The sequence below is a fragment of the Monodelphis domestica genome, chromosome 2 (genome assembly GCF_027887165.1).
Source record: "Monodelphis domestica isolate mMonDom1 chromosome 2, mMonDom1.pri, whole genome shotgun sequence".
Lineage (NCBI taxonomy): Eukaryota > Metazoa > Chordata > Mammalia > Didelphimorphia > Didelphidae > Monodelphis > Monodelphis domestica.
In genome coordinates, this window is record NC_077228.1 from 191,099,455 (window position 1) to 191,116,908 (window position 17,454).

At 38.5% G+C, this 17,454-nt stretch overlaps 2 protein-coding genes across 29 annotated transcripts in view; one reads left to right on the forward strand and one right to left on the reverse strand.

Moving 5' to 3' along the window:
* UTP18 (UTP18 small subunit processome component) overlaps positions 1–12,318 on the reverse strand; it is a 47,644-nt gene extending 35,326 nt beyond the window's left edge. Inside the window, exons 1-5 of the mRNA XM_056816600.1 lie at positions 11,986–12,318; positions 5,251–5,363; positions 4,891–4,986; positions 1,848–1,915; positions 128–216 (exon numbers count right to left, since the gene is read on the reverse strand). Coding sequence (XP_056672578.1) covers positions 128–216; positions 1,848–1,915; positions 4,891–4,986; positions 5,251–5,363; positions 11,986–12,318 — 699 coding nt within the window. The remainder of the gene's footprint in view (positions 1–127; positions 217–1,847; positions 1,916–4,890; positions 4,987–5,250; positions 5,364–11,985) is intronic.
* The window catches only part of MBTD1 (mbt domain containing 1), an 86,025-nt gene continuing 75,172 nt past the window's right edge, over positions 6,602–17,454 (forward strand). For 6 of the 28 annotated variants that reach the window (XM_056816595.1, XM_056816572.1, XM_056816596.1 and 3 more), the window contains exon 1: positions 6,603–6,731. In XM_056816595.1, coding sequence (XP_056672573.1) covers positions 6,618–6,731 — 114 coding nt within the window. In that variant the 5' untranslated portion in view covers positions 6,603–6,617. Of the gene's footprint in view, positions 6,732–12,554; positions 12,704–12,762; positions 13,056–14,046; positions 14,156–17,454 lie in introns of those variants that run through there. The other 22 variants (XM_056816585.1, XM_056816587.1, XM_056816590.1 and 19 more) reach the window with 12 other exon arrangements.

The following is a 17,454-nucleotide window of genomic DNA, read 5'->3' on the forward strand; positions in this document are numbered from 1 at the left end:
CTCTATACTAAAGACTTAAATTCAACAAGTGTATTATGAACCAGCTCAGGATAATAAGAACTTATGGTATAATATGGAGTTTGTATAGAAGACATAAAGTAAATTAAATCAACATTTGCTATCTCACCTGCAGGATTCCACGTGGTAAAGAGGCTGATGTGGATATAAAATTTCCCGTCCTTTGCAAGAGGTCATCTTCATTCTCATCACTTTCATCTAAAACAAAGTCATCAACAACCATAAAAAAATACATACAAACTGCTAATAAAAAAGAGAAATGTAAACTAAATTAAGTGAGGTTCTAAGTTGACAATTGGCAAAATGAGAAATGAGACAAGGAAAAATGAGACAAAAATAAGAAACAGAGAAAAGAATAATTGTCAAAGAGACTATGGGACTACATTCAAAATTTTGCACTGTTGTTGGAGCTATGAATGTGTACAGTCATTCAGGAATGCAATATGGAGCTATACATAAAAAGTTACTAAATTGTGACCCAGCAATACTGGGTGCAAAGGAGAAGGACTGATCTGGCCAAAAATATTTTTACTCACCATTTTTTGTGATAGCAAAAACTTGGAAATAAAGTGGGTGCCAATCAATTAGAGAATGACAAGTATATTATAATATATAAATGTAATGGAATATTATTGCAACAGAAGAAATGACAAAAGGGGGAAAATTCAGAAAAACAGAATTATGTGAACTAATGCTGAGTGAAATGACCAGAACCAGGAAAACAGCATATACAATGTCTATAATATTTATAAAGGAAAATTCGGAAAGCCTTAAAAACACTGATCAAGGAAATGAGCAACAATAACCATAGAAAGATGATAATGAAACACTACTACCTCTTATTAGATGTGACCAGAGAGAAGTATAAAACTTGACATTTTCAGACAAAATCAATGAGGGAAATTTTTGTTACAAGGAAGGGGTAGAGATTTTTTTTTTTTTAGAAAAAGGGACCAAAGAGTATTAATGAAGCATTTTTTTAAAATACCCAGAAGCAAAAGGAAGTTCAAAAGGAGACCATGAAAACAAGAATTCTAGTACTACTGTGTTACATAAATATTTTAAAAAAGCAAAACAAGCTGAATGTATAAGATTTATGGTCTCTATATAATCCTTTTTTCCTGCTCTTTGTATGTGGAAATGTGCATGTTTGTTAATGTTTGTCACACATTAAAAAAGAATTCGGTAAGGAAAGGAATTTCAGGGAAAAATAAATCAAACAAGTCCCTCAGGTGATTTATTTTTTCCCAATGCCTGCAACTACCACAAATTTCTGTATTTCTCCCCTTTTCAAAAAACTAAAATGGGGGTGAAGAACAAATTCAAAATTAAAAAGCAAAACAAAACACTAAGTTTAAACTCCCATGGCTAACATTGAATTCTTACCCTTTCAAATGAGAGAATCAAGATTCAAGAAAATCATTCCAGAAAATAAATGAACCTAACCCAGATCATTTGTATCTCCATTATATTTCAAGTCTTCCAAGCCCTAAGGTTTTTTAAAAATAAATCCAGTGTAACTACAAGATGAGGGTAAAACCACTTCAGAGTTATTTGTATTTTTTAATGAGATTTACCTAACCCAGATCACTTGTGTCTCCATTATATTTCAAGTCTTCCAAGCCCTAAGGTTTTTAAAAAAAAAATCCACACAAGATTAGGGTAAAACCACTTCAGAGTTATTTGTATTTTTTAATGAGATTTAGTTGATTGTATATTCATTAAAGTCACCACTACTAGTTTTTTATTTGTTTTAAAATTAAAGTTTAATACTGGGCTTTATGAATATGATGCCCAGGTGATCTAGAACAAGAAAAGAAATGGTTTACCTTCTGACTGTATCTTCTTCTTGCTAATCTCTGCCCATGCAGGGGTTCCACCCATTGCATGTTGAAACCTAAGCAGAAAAACAAATGGTATATTTCATGGTAATTACTTTGATGTTCTATGCTTATTAGAATGGACAACAGGGACTCACCAGGGTACAGGATATGAACTAATCTAGGAGTTTATAACAAGAATGCATATAATTCTTATTTAATATCATCAGCACATGTATAATATAACTTAGAGCTGGTAAGTGACCTCAGAAACTAGCTCCAAATCCCCTAATTTTATATAAAGAATATGTGCAGAGAAGCTTTTGAAGACCACTTATCAAACACTATGAAACATAATCCATTTAAAAAACCCTACCACTTAGAAAACTAATCTGAGTTCTGTTCCCACTTCAATTTTCAAACACTTTATATAAAAACAACTAGGGATTTGTTTAATAATTTAATAACTACATTTAAAATATAATTGGTTCACTTTGTAGTCCTATGCATCTTATGTATTTAAAAATATTCTTCTGAGAAGGGGTTTACATAGGCTTTACCAAACTCCTTAAAGGCCTATGACATAAAAATAAAAGTTGAAGAAGCCCCTGTCTCAATCCTGCCTCGATAAAAGACTACAATGAAGAATATGTTTGAATTTCACAAGTCTCATAATAATCTAGGCTTGACCTATCTTTTCTGTTACAGTAATGGTAATCAAAGAATGAAAAGTTAATTAAAAATAATTATCCCATACAATTGAAGATTAAATTAACTCTCCCCTGCCCATTTTTAGATTTAATAACCAGACGCATATATACCCCACTTACACTTGAGCGGGGGAGGTCTGTGACCCATGTGTGCAATAGTGGGTGATGAATCAGAATCGACTGACTGCCCACAGTCCTAAGCAAAGCTTTAGCTGTAATTGGTAGACATAGAATAGAAGGAAGTCACAGGAAGTGACAAAAAGAAATGGTCTTTAAAAATGCCAAGAACTTCCTATGAAGAAGTCTTTGGGTCTTTTGTCTTCAACTTGACCTGGGAGAAGCTCTGACTGAGGACCTCAGACTGCTTCTATTTTCTTTAGACTACCACATGGGGTAAGTGAAAAAAGGCTGACTTCTTTCCTGGTTTTCCTGAAGAGACTAGCCTCAGGAGAGGCCTACCCTCTTGAGAGAAGGTTTCCTGAATCCCCAGGTCCTCAGCTCAAGGCTGAGGCCCCTCCCTCTAGGGACTAATCAGCCCTGCCTGGGTTGAGCCAGGGATCAGAGCAAAAAACTTGGTGTGTAGGTTAGATATCGTACTCTATCCTCTCTCTGATTTTCTTACTTTCACTTTCTATATTTTATAAATTGCCAAAAAAATCATTTTGGAATTGATTAAAATTCCTGACAATCCTACTCTTAAATAATCCAGTCCAACCTTTTATAAGCCCTTACACAGCGCAAGTATAAATGGAAAACATTTGCTTACTAATTGTTCTTCACTAAAATATCCAACTCTAGCCACCTTCTAAGCTATAGAATAAGTGGAGAATATTTTCTTTAAGATGCCAGGTAAGGAGATTCCAGTCTCTCATCTGTTTCACAGGAGCAAGTACCAAGAAACAGTACCCTATTTATTCCTACAATTCCACATAAACAGCAATCACCTAAAAAAGTCTAAAAGTTTTTTTCTGTGTCCCTATGAGTATGTTTTTGTGTATCTGAGTCTCAATTAGTTCTCTATCCCCTTTCTATAGTTCATCCTTCTCTTTTCATCCTCTCTTCTCTTTCCTTATCTTTAAGTCTCCCTTAACTCATTCATTAATAAGCATTAGTGTCTACTACAATGTGCTTCAAAGGTACTATGTTAGACACTGTCAATGGCCAAAAGATAGGACATTCATTTCTCACTGTCATTTTATTGTTTTAAAATGCTAAAGAAGTCATATGTGTTTATAGTTCTCTAAATAAAATGCAAGTATTTTTTACTCATACGTCCCTTAATTCTTGGGGATCAATGACCAACAGAAAAAAATCTTCCCTGTAATTCATGATATAGGGCCTTCTAATGGTAACAATTCAGTTACTCAAGTGCTCTAAGATTTGCAAAGCACTTTCCTTACAACAACACTAGGGTAGATCCAGTATTACTGTTTTCATTTACCAAATAAGGAAAATGAGTAAGGCTCAATGAGGTTAAGTAGCTTGTCCAAAGTCAAATGTTATCTGGTATTCAAAATCAAGTCTTGCTAAATCCAGCATACTTTATATTGCTACCACTGGTGTTCCATAAAACATATAATTTCTAACAGGAAAACATGCCATTCATATGAGTCCATTATGGCCAATAGCCTTTCATTTATCATCAAAAGACCAACAGTTCCAGGGCGGCTAGAAAGCACAGTGGATAGAATACGAAGCCTGGAGTCAGGAAGAACTGAGTTCAAATCTGCCCTCAAATATTTCCTAGCTATGTGACCCTAAGCAAGTCACTTAACCCCAATTGCCCAGTTCTTGCCATTCTTCTGTCTTAGAACTGATAGTAAGTCAGAAGGTAAAGGTTAAAAAGAAAGGAAAGGGGGCAGCTGGGTAGCTCAGTGGATTGAGAGCTAGCCCTAGAGACCGGAAGTCCTAGGTTCAAATTAGGCCTCAGACACTTCCCAGCTGTGTGACCCTGGGCAAGTCACTTGACCCCCACTGCCTAGCCCTTACCACTCTTCTGCCTTGGAGCCAATATACAGTATTGACTCCAAGATGGAAGGTAAGGGTTAAGAAAGAAAGAAAGAAAGAAAGAAAGAAAGAAAGAAAGAAAGAAAGAAAGAAAGAAAGAAAGAAAGAAAGAAAGAAAGAAAGAAAGAAAGAAAGAAAGAAAGAAAGAAAGAAAGAAAGAAAGAAAGAAAGAAAGAAAGAAAGAAAGAAAGAAAGAAAGACTGATAGTTTCAATACATATTACAGTATACTAGCTAAACATAAATCACATAAAAATACTCGTCTTTAAGTCTCTTTTGGATTTCAATACATATTACAGTATACTAGCTAAACATAAATCACATAAAAATACTTACTCGTCTTTAAGTCTCTTTTGGAGTTTGTCTTTAGACAGTTTCTTTTCTCCTGCATTTTTTATCATATTTTTTCGAAACCGATTAGTCATGTCAATTCTATAGAAAGAGAACAGCATTATCTGAAAATTCAGTGTTTGTTGTCTTTGGTTTCCAAAATAAAATAATCTTTAAAGTCTAAATTCTTAATCTCACTGATTAAATGACAAAAAGACTTTTCCAAAGTAGCTGATAACTATAATCAAATTGTTTATAAAGAATATCTATTTTACCCTGAGAAATTAACATTTTAAATCCTAAATTATTTATCTAGTGTACAAAAGAATTTCAGTTTTCAATAATGAATGTATAATCTCAACTTACTCTTCTTCATCTTCATCTTCAGTATCTACCCAAGCTGGCTTCTTTTTGGAAGGAATATCTTTTCTGGCTTCATTTTCCACTTCTGAGTCACTAGAGTCTTCATGGATATCATCCTAAAGTATAATAAGAATAAATTCAACCAACACTGATTATACATTATCATCTGTGGAAGGCAACATAGCATGGTTGATAAAAAGTCAATCTTAGGGGTCAGGAAAGCCTTTTGTTCAGGAGAAGAACACTGGATCTGAAGCCAGAGGTCCTCGGTTCAAATTCTGCTTATGACACTCTAACTTTGTGATCTTGGGCAAATCTTAAATTAACCTCTCTGGGTCTCATTTTCCTTATCTGTAAATTTATGAGCCAATGACTCTATGGGCTGGGCTCATGAATTGACACATACCTATTATGTGATGAAGAGCAAGTCAATTAATTCCTCAGTGGCATGGGCAATACTCGAAGATTAAGTTTTGGTTAAGGGCATTGATCTGGCCATATTGGCTCCTACTGACCAAACTCAAAGTTGCTAACTATTACTTCTAAGAACACTGGTTGCCACTTAAAAGTGTTTTATAACTAGGCTTTTCAAATCTTTTTAGTCTTCTTACCCTTAATAACCCTACTATTTACTCAGCAAATATCTTGTACATAATACATTGACATTAGAATGTGAGCTCCTTAAGGGTCAAACACCGTGTTTTTGCTTTTGTGCCCCCAACACTAGGCACAGTAATACCTAGCACTTAATAAATGCTCATTGACTGGATGAATGTCATCACTGCAGAAAGATTCCACACTAAGAATTCCCTACATTAATGAAATCACAAGTATGATCTACCCATCTCCCCATCCTCAACTCCCAGGGAAAAAAAGTTGGACAACTAAGATATAAAGACAGATATGGGACTGATTTTAAGAAACTTACAGTTTACTAAAGGAAAGAAAATAGGGGCTAGATAGGCACTGGATCTTTGATTTCACTAGTATAGCATAAATAATCCTCTGATAAGGAAACTCCCTCAACCAATGCAGGTTGCTGCCTTCTGGGAAACTTAATAGAGCCGAGACATTAAGTGAATCGCTCAGGAACTTGAACCTAGGTTTTTTTTGGCTTCCAGGCTAGCCCTCTATTTGCCACACTATTATGTACCTCTAAAAAGAAAGTTACACAAAGACTATAAAATAAGGGAGAATAAAATAAATGTATAAAAGAATGGTGTGGGAGCCAAATTTCTCCAAAACTAAATGCAATCAAATTTTCCTCTCTTTTAATCCTGCAGGTGGTAGGTAGAATGCCTTGTGTGCATCCCCAATGATGAAATAAAGGATGGAATATCAGTGACAGGAAGTTCTATAACAAACAGAAGATGAAAAGGCTCAAGAAGAACAGCAGAGGGCTCTGGCCAGGAAAAGAAAAATGGAATTGTCAAGGAGAGAAGATCAAGCAGAAAGAAAAGGATCATATAGGAGAACAACAAAAAGTGAGTAAAAACTAAAGAAAGAAAGAAACTTGGGCTGAAAGTTGCCAAGACAATCAAAGAGAAGTAGAATGATAGAGCTGGAGTAGAAAACATACATAATATTCATTCAATAAATGCTTGAGTGCCAGATTTGTACTAGGTGCTTGAAGAGACACAAAGGAAAATAGGATTCCCCAACTTCAAAGGTCTTACAATATAAGAAAATAAGACATTACCAGATAAAGATAATTCCTGGTCTACATCCATGGCAATACCACATCTTTACCCCTGTAACTACTTTAGAGTATTTCAAATCAGTGCACTTCATTCTAAACTTTTGAATTCTCAATTCTTCCATCCAATCATACAAAATACACCAAGGAAACAAGCCTCAGCTTTCCCTTAATTACATGGTGTAGGAATATGTAGAGTCCCTTCACTTCCTCAGAATTCATCTATCTCAAAGCACAGAGACTTCTAAAGTAATACTTCAGATTCTTTCCTTCTCAACTACTACATATCTATTACTCTCATAAGGTCAGAAGCTAGTCACCTTTTGCTTCCTTCCTCCATTTCTCCTTTATAAAATTTTAACAGATCTCACCATTTTTTCCTTGGAAACATCTCAGAGTGGCCTCTTATCTACCCCCACTGCCACCACTTTAGTCCAGGTTAGATTGCCTCATACCAGGTTTATTGCCAGTCTCTCAAATGGTTTCCTAGCCATTCTGCTACGAAGTCTCTTGCCCTGTCATTCTGCAGGTCACCGTCAATTTAATCATACCAATTTCTCCCACTTAAGAGCTTGAAGCAAATCGCCAAACTCCTCTGCCTGGTCTTCATTAAATTCCATCATCTGAACCGATCCCACCTACTCAGTTATATTTTTTTTTATACCCCAACACCTCACTGGACCTTCTATATATCATGCTCTTGCCACCAATCTGCCCATGCTCATGCTAATTCCCCCCACCTCTGTGTCCTGCTTCCTTCTACCAGACATTCTGAACTCTTTCCTCCAGTAAGCCTTTTAGACCAATGGTCACCAATTTTTTTTGATCAAACATCTTTATCAATAAAAGAAAATTTTGCCCATGCATTTCCACTATGTGTATTAACTTATTTAAACTTTGTACTCATTTAGTACTATCTAATAATTGTATCTAACAAAATTTACTCAGAAGTAGAAATTAAACAAGGATGAAATAAAAATGAAATAATATTTGATCTCAGGGTTAAGAAAAATCCACTAGAGTTTATTGAGTAGAGAAATGTCATGTTCCATGGAAAATGGATTGGAGAGGGAAAGAAATCTGAGGGAAACCAACTAAAAGGCTAGTGAAACTGTTTAGAGGGAGGTGATAAGGCCCTAAAAAGAAGACTAACCATTTTGAGTAGAGAAGAAAAAAAATTCAAGAGATGTTGTGGAGGTGCAAAAGCAAAAATGAACAACTAGTTGGCTATATGAAGTGAGGGAATATGAAAAGCTGAGAAGCTGAATGACAAAAAAAGATGTTGGGACAATTAAAGGAAATAGATAAGTTGAGACGAGATTTGGAGGGAAAGGTAATGGATGCTTTGGACATGATGAGTTTGAGATGCTCATGGGACCATCCTCCAGTTCAAAATGTCTAAAAAGCATTTCTTGACATGGACCTGGAGTTCAAAAAATAAAATTATGGTCAGAGAGATCTAAAAGTCTTCTGCATAAAAATTAACTGAATTCACAGGAGTGACAGGAAGGAAGAAAGACGACAAAACTTTCTTTGGGCAACACCCCAGTTAGAAGGCAAGATATGATGCAGCAAAGAAAACTGATGAGTGACCAGAAAGTTGGGAGGAAAATTAAAGAAAACAGTATCATAATACAAAAAAGACAAAGTGTTCAGAAAGAATAATGTCAAATCTACTAAAAGGTAAAAAAAAATGAATATTGATTTAAAATTTTGATTTGACAATTAAGATATCACTAAAAAGAACAGTTTTAACTCAGTAAGGAAAATTAGGGATAAAAAAGTTTGAGGATCTAGGAGACTGGGATGGGTAGGGTAGAAATCATGTAATAAATAATCCATGCCTGTTCATTGTATGCTGAGTACTCCCTCTCCCAAGAAAAAACCAAAAAGGGTATAAGGAGATAAATTTGGCTATATCTCTTCAGCAATTAGTTGGGACCTAGCTTGGGTTAAGCTATAATCCCCAAAGAAGGGAAGAGTTGGTGGGTTAGAGTGGAGTGCTGAACAGAGAAGTGAGGTTGTGTTGCTGTCGAGCCACTATTGGCAGAAAGGCAGGATTCAGATTCAACCCATTTTCCCATCCTCTGGCTGATTACTTAACCATTGGGGTAAAAGCACTGTTCCTCTTTAGAATGATTTTAAGCCTACCTTTTGAAGACCATTCTTCCAGACCAAAAAAACACATCTCTTTTTCCGAATTCATATTGTACTTGGAATCTATCACAGTTAAACACAGTATCTGAGACTAATAGAGCTGAAATAGCTCTGGAAACTTCACCCTAATCTCACTGGCCAGGAGGGGAAATCTGACTTGCCCAACTGTCAAGTGCCTTAACAAAAAAAAAAAAAAAAAAAAAAAAAAAAAAAAAAAAAAAAAGAAAGAAAAGAAAAGAAAAGAAAAGAAAGAAAAAAGAAAAGAAAAGAAAGAAGAAAGAAAGAAAGAAAGAAAAAGAACAAAAAACACACAGAAAACTATTAAATAACAGAGCTCACCAGAGCAAGAATTTTAAAAAAGCATATTTAGGCATAATTTCTGGGGAGTCAAAAACAAAAATGAAACGGTCTCAATTCCTCAAAGAGTTTACATTCTACTTCAGTCAAACAACAGTTATTATGAGTACATAACAAAATGCTTTCTAGCTAGGGCTTGACTCACTGCACCCTGCTGCTTTTTAAAGCAGCAGTACCAAACAATGAACAGATATTTACTTATTAAGCATTTACTCCTTAAAGAATTTAATTTGGAAAACAACACATATAACTATATATATGCATAACACAGAAAATGAATTAAAGGGAATAGAGACTTCATATCTTCTCTCCTAAATAGAATGAAAACTCTTTGAAGACAAGGCTCACTTCAGTTATCCTCCAAGCAAGTGGCACATAATAAATATTTAACTCACTCTCACTATCAACAATCATTTATTCAGTGCTTACTAAGCAACCAGCATGGGCCCAGCAATGCAAGAACTAACAATCCAAAGGAGAAGTCATGTAAATTACAATAAATTGAAAGCTGGAAGTATGGCAATTGGGAGGGGCCTCCAGTAGGAGGACTGAGGGAAAAGGTAGAGTCAAGAGATGGGAGTTTTGTGTGTGAGAAACAACAAACAGAAACAACTCCAATGAGTCCCAGAGTATTGGACAAAGAGGGAGTAAAGTGTAGAAAGACTGGAAAAATAGTAAGGGGTCAGGTTGTAAATGACTTTAAATATCAAACATAGGATTTTATGTTTGATCTCAGACCTGTTAACAGAAGGCCAGTAGAGTTTACTGAGTAGGAGGACTGGAAGGGGGAGAGACCTTAAAGAATCTAAACCTGCTCTTTGGGGAAATCAATTTGGCAGATAAGTGAAGAATGGATAGTAGTAGAGATATGAGGCAGGAGGAGACCAAACAACAAGTTTCTGAAATGAGATGAGAGCTTGTGGCAGCTAAGTGATTAAATGTAAAAAGGGAACATACATATAAGATTTGTTGTGAAAGTAGAAATGTCCAAACTTGGTTAGAGATTGGATATAAAGGGTAAGATTGGGGGAGGGAGCTAGCTGGCTCAGTGGATTAAGAGACAGGCTTAAAGATAAGAGGTCCTGGGTTCACATTTGACCTGTCACTTCCTAACTGTGTGTGACCCTGGGCAAGTCACTTAACCCCATTGCCCAGCCGTTACCACTCTTCTGCCTTGGAAGTAATACACAGTATTGATTCTAAGACAGGGTAAAGGGGATTGTTTGTTTTTTAAAGATTAAGATGAGAAATTGAGGATGATGTCAAGTTTACAAGCCTGGATGACAAGGAAAATAGTGCTTTGGCAGAAAGAGGAAAGGATTTGGTCAGAAAGGTAATGAGTTGTTTTGTATGTGTCCAGTTTGAGGTGTCTATAAGACATCATTACAGATGTCCAAAGGAAATTGGTGTTGTGAGAATGGAGATCAGGACAAGAATTGATACTGGTTAAATCGATTGGAGAATCTTTATAGATAAAATAATTGAATCCAGGGAATGAAATCATCAAGTGAAATAGTACAAGAGTCAGCAAGCTATGTGGTAGGCACTGTGCTAAATAAAGTGTCAGAAAGGAAAAGAATCAGGTGTGTAGAAATGTAAAAAATCTTGAGAAGTGAGTATCCAATAACAGAATGATCCATAGGTACAAAGCCCTCAGAGTTCAAGAATGAGTAAGAAAAAGGGATTAAGCAATTCAAAACTGATAATTTTGGAGAGCAGTTTCAACTGAATGAGGTCAGAAGCCAGTCTTGGGGGAGCAGAGAGAATACAAAGTGGAAACCCATATTTCGTACTGATTAAAGATGGCTTTCAAGTTTAACCAGGGCAGGGAAAATAAATGCAGTAGATGTAGCAAATCAAGTGAGGGTTTTAAGGAAGTCTTGTTTCTAAACAGCTGGAAAGCACTCTATATGAGAAAGAGATATGATAGAGGAGGCATCTACTGTATGAGAATGCAATCACGTTGCAAGTAGGGGTTGCCTGGTCAAGGCTGTTTCCTCAAGGGAAAAAGAGTGGAGGAGGAGATGGTAAGGGCAGACATATCATTGATATGAAATTAGGAGGGGGAAATGAGGAGTTTTCTGGTCCTCCACTTCAAGGGGGGAGAATGAGAAGTCATGAGACCTAAAAAGGGATGAAAAGATTTCTTAAGGCCATTCCATTACGCATTTGTAAAAGGACTGCCTTGTTTCAGAGAATATCGAGGGAAGATTTTAAGTAATAAGTTCGTGGTAGACCCAGAGTGCAAGTTTCCTCATTTTCTCCACCTTCCTTCAACAGAACATGTGTGGGAACCGAAGGCAGATGGTGGGAGTGACCCGAGACTGGGAATTGTCAGGGTCAGATCTTCGATAGGAAAAGAGGGCAGTGAAGTTTTTCGAGCCCACCAAGAGCTCGAGATGAGGACTGGAGAGAAGTGTGTACAGTGCAGGGACATCCACTCCCTCTCTCCTCCTCTACCCTAGCCAAGCGCCGCCTCACCCCACAGTGGGGTGCCAGCCTCCACTCCACGAACGGGGTTCGCTTACCCCGAGAACCCGCAGACGCCCCAGCAGCAAATCCTCCTCGTCCACGGCAACGTCCCCGAACACCAGCTCTTCTAGGCATCGCTCCGCCGCCGGCTTTTCGGCGCCCAGCGTCAGCCGGTGCAGCTGCTGAAGCCGCTTCTGCTCATCTACCACGGTGCTGGGGCCGGGACGACCACCGGGCCGTGGCGAGATCTTTTTCCGGACCGAACGGGCTGACTTACCAACCTCCCGACTCCGACCCCGGCCCCGGCCCAAGCCTCCGCCTCGACCCCTGCGGAGGCCCCCGCCTTGAGCCCGGCCCCGCTTGGACACCACGCTCCTTTCCGGCGGCATGGCTCCACAAGGTGCGGTGGGTGAGCAGCAGAGGAGTTCAGTACGCAAGCTCAGAATAGACTCTTATTTCCGCTACCGCGAAGCCTGATGGGGCGTGCTTAGTCCCTTCGCACGTGATCCAACACTTTTTCCCTACGTATCCTCCCATTCCCCTCACGAGCCCCTCCCCACGTGACACTCCCTTGGTGAGCGCTCATCCCAGCGGATGTAGGTGGAACGATGTCGAAATGGTTTTGATTGACTCAAATCTGCGAGCCTAAACTGAAAAAGAGAGAGTTTAAAGAAAAGAAGTGAATAATATTTTTTAATTTCCACATGCCTAATGCTCGGCATAATTTTTTTGTTTGATCTAACCTCAAGTTAGCCATTCTTCTACCCCCTCCAGGTTGGTAGGGCCCGGAGAGTACGGCGCCTGTGGAGGGTCTAGCGCTGAAGGGGAGGGAGGGCAAGGGGGAAGTGGGCCAATCGGGCCACGGGTCACGGCGCAAGCGCGCTGCGTAGGGAGGGCTATGTTAATGTTGTTGATATCTTGGGGCTACTAGAGTTAAAGGAGGTGGGGGTAAAATTAGGGGGTCACTGGAGCCAAGGCAGCGAGTCTGTGCTGAGGTGGGAGCACTCCTGCAGCCGCCGTCCGGGGGAGAGGCGCTAACCCCCGCCACAGGGAGGGGGTTCGGCTGGCCTGGGGAGCACAGCCCGCCTCTGCCCATGAGGCCCTGATGGAAAACACAAAGGAACTGGTGAGAGCGGAGCGCGGCAGTGGCTTTGTGTGGAATCGGACAGGGTTGGGTGGGCGGCGGACCGCGGCAGCCCCCCCCCCCGGCCGTCCCCTTCGGCTCCTCCCGCCTGCCCTAGGGGCCGTTAACGGCTCTCTGGAATCGCCCTCTTCCCCAGGAAGAAACAGCCCTGGGAAAAGTTTACATTCGCGGCTGCGCCGGGGGCGGCCTCAACGGAGACCGAGTTCTCCTGGCCGCCGCCGGGGATCCATCTCCACCCCCACCACCACCATCCGGGGCTGCGGGACAGGCAGCACGTGGTGGTAGAAACATCAAGGGGGCGGGGTGCAGCGTGGGAACCAGGGCATCTCCCACCTCTCAGGATTTCCCTAGCCCTCGGGAAGGATAGGGGGTTTGGGGTTGGATCTTGGGCAGACGAGGCTTTTCCTTGTAACTTGTCTAGCTCTGGGTGTTCACGCGTGTCTTGGTCCCGCCTCTCGCTGACCTAGATTCCACTGAGCTGGCGTGAACGAGGTAGAGGGAAAGTCAGTCAGTCAGTAAACATTGGTTCAAAGCCTACTATGTGCCAGATCCTGTACTAGGCGCTAGGAATTAAAAGAAAAGCAAAAAACAATCCCAACTCTCAGGGAGTTGACTGTCTAGGGAAGGAAACAGCATGCCGACAGCTGTGTCCAAACATGACAAATAACAGGATCAATTAAAAATAATCTCAGAGGGAAAGGCACTAGAATTAAGAGAAGGAAAGACAGGAAAAGCAGGCAGAAAGGGTCAGTGGAAAACTTTGCTGGGTCCCTTGGGTTCTACCCTCGTAAAGGGAGGATTTTTATATGGGAAACATGCAGGCCCCCGGAGAATACCTGCAATGTTCTTCTGATGCCTCCTAGGTCTTACTTCTTCCCCATTGCCCCCCCCCCAAAAAAAAAGCACAAATATTTGTTGCCTAAGTCGTTTTTCTTAGTCCCTTTGCTCTCTAAGGAATTCATCCCATTCACAGGTAAGGGAGTGACTGGACAAAGAGACTGCCCTTCTTAGAAGCCAATCCTTAGAAGAAACTAAGTAGTCTGCTTTCTAATGTATGTCTGCCCAGATACTTCAGAGTAAGAGTAAGAATACGCATTTTTAAAAATTTTTTCTTCTGAATACTTTACCCCAACATTTTAATATTTGCAAGATAACTTTTGATGATTATAGTGAGTAATGTTCCTCACAGTATGTTAGGGGATATGTAAAACTTTTAATGATCTTCCAGTAAGTTAGATTATTTACCATTTTACATATGGATTCAGTCAAATAAGAATTCTAATTTGTTTTTCATATAAAAAATTTCTGTGACTCAATGAATACTGCTATCTCTAAAGTCAACAATAGAGTAGAAGGTGTAGAAGAGTTCTAGATAAACACCTTCATGCTTCAGTAGTCTTTCTTCATAATTTGAAAGTGTGGAAAAAAATTTGAACATGTGCATATGTTTGGTATCTGCATTGTAGACAGCAGAGTAAAAGCCAGAGGTAATATTGTATTTTAGCTCTTATTTTCTGGCTCCATTAGACTAACTTACACATTCCCCTCACTGCCACCTATTCACCATTTAGGTGACTTGTTGCTTTGAAATTTTCTTATGCTTAGGCATACACTTTTTAAATGCTTAGCTCAGCACCAAGAGTTTTTCATTTTTTTAATGCTCTTTTTACCATCTTCTCTGAATAAGAAACTTATGTTCACTGGCTTCTAGGTACTTAAATGGTTACCTTTTTTCAATAAGATATTTACTTGTAAAATTCTTTTAGGGGACATTTCTATGGAAATTTCTAGTTTGAAATTTTCTGTACCTAAAAATATCCCCAAAGTTTTCATTAATGTTGAGTTCTAGGGTGTTTTCCTGCTTGCCTTTAATATGAACTATGAGAACTTAAGTTAATTGATTTACTAGACAAGAAAAACTGGTTTGATGCATATGACAGAAAGTGCTGCTTCCTTTGTATTTTTCCCTCACACTTGGATTATATATTGACCATAGCTTTGGTAAGTATTCAGTTGTTTCTGCCTTTTGTTTTATCTAGAAATTTTATGATCAATGATTTTCATTTTTAAAGCAAATAGCAGCTTTAGAGGGAATCAATTCAATGCAATGTAAGTACAGTGACTCAATGAATGAATGAAAGGCTATTAAACTCTGCTCTCAAGGAGCTCACATTCCAATGATGAAGATGACTTATAGGGGATGTTGCTGCTGCAGATCAGATGGAGAAGCCCAGCAATGTTAATAGTGAGTAGCAAAGCATATGGCTGTTTTAGCATGAGTGCCAAAGACTTGGATGTTGATACCTTCCTTTTAGGGCCTTCGGATAGCTGTGATGGTTGAATAGGCAGGGGCTAGAGCACTTGCAGAGACAGTTTCCAGGTCTATTCCTCACAAACTCCCCTAGATATAACTGGGAAGTGAAGGAAGTGGGGGGGAAACCACTGCTATCTCCAGAACTCTTGGGCACAGGATCCTAGGCTGCCTTCAGTGTCCAAGGGGAAAGTACTAGTTGTGGTAGTAGGTGGTTGCTCCCCTTAAACAATAACTAATAGACAGAACTGGAAGCAGGACTAGTTGGTCTAGGGAAATACAACTATTCCTGGGTCTCCTTGGCAATTGAAAGGCCTTCCTCAGAGGAGGAAATGACCAAATTCTTCTAAGAGGCAGATCACTATAATTAAAAGTATGTTTTACTATTTTCTTACAGTAAAATATTTGTAATATCTATAAAATATTTGAATAGTGTTTTAAAATGTGATTTAATAACAAGGAATAAAGTCTGAAAGCGATTTTTAAAAAACATTAACTTGTTGCTGTAACTGGAGATCCTTTTGACAGTAAAAGGAAGGTAAGAGATACAGAAATTCCCCTCTACATCCCCCCATTTTATTTGCCGAAAGTACAATGGCAATAATTACTGGTTATCACTTACACATTAACTGGAATAAATTTCTAAGGACTTTATTAAAATTTAGAATTTTTTTTTTTATCTATTTGGTACATACAACATGATAAGAAACAGTGGAATGAAAATCTTTGTCCACGTCTCAGAAATAAGTAAAATTCAGTTTGGTCGGGAACAGATTGGCCAGTAGGGATCAAGAGAAGTGGGTTCTATTCTCAGTACTGAAAACAACTAGCTTTATGCCTTAAATTGTTTGTAAAAATAAGGATGTTAACTTAGATGATCTCGGTATCCCTTCTAGTCCTAAAGTCTATGATTTTAAAGTCCAGCACTAACAATTTAGTTCTGATTTCATTGTAATTTAAACCTTCTCTAAAATATGGTGGCTAGAACTCCAAAGTTGGAGTTAGGAAGACTTGGGTTTAAATCCTGTCTGAGACACCTACTTAATATGTTACCCTAGTCAAGTCACTTAACTTCTCTGAAACTTTATTCATCTGTAAAATGTGGATTAAAATACCACTGCCCTCACAAGATGGGCGTGAAACACAAATGAATTTGTATATGTAAAATGCTTTACAGAACTTAAAAGGCCCTATAAAAATGAGTTAGTGTTATTTCTGGGATCTGAGTTGAAAAGGACCTCAGGTAGTCTAATGCACACATTAGCTTGAATCCACTCTATAACATCTCTGACAATAAATAATCCAGATGTTCCTTGAAAGACCTTGTTGATGGAGAGGGAGCTTTAAAATCTTAAAACTTTAAAAATCAGACCATTTTATATTTCCCAAAATGTTGGTAGGCTTTTCTTTCTTATGACCTGAATTTTGTGTCTGCAATATCCACACATTGCTTCTAGTTGCCTCCTGAAGAGCCAGTCAAAATAAATCTTCATTCTATAGGACAACCCATCAAATATTTGAAGACAGATTTTTATGTCTTCCCTACTTGTCTCAAAATTAAACATCCCTAGTTCTTCAACTGATTTTTATATGACATGGTTTCAATTTTCTACTCTGGATCCAGTTGTTTAGGAATTAAATGGGAGGATTTGAGTTAGTGAAGAATAAGTAGTAAGTGCTTATGTCAAGTATTGTGCTAAATACAATTATCCTGTGATTTAGGTGTTGTTTTGCTTTGTTTTATCACTGTTTTACAGTTGAGAAAACTAAAGAAGATTAAGTGATTTGGCCAGGGTTACATGGTCTGAGGCTGGATTTGAACTCCGGTCTTCCTGACTTCAGGCCCAGTGTTCTATGCACTGCCTAGCTGCCATCAATCAACAAGCATTTACTAAAAAAGCCTATTATCTACCAAGCCCTGAGTCAAAAGACAAAAATGAATCTGCCTCAACATTCTATTGGAAAACAACTTGTACATAAGTATATGAAAACATACATAATAATGAACTGGAAAGGGAAGGGTTTTAAGAAAAGTAGAGATTCTGAGAGACAGGTAAGGAGGAAGTACAT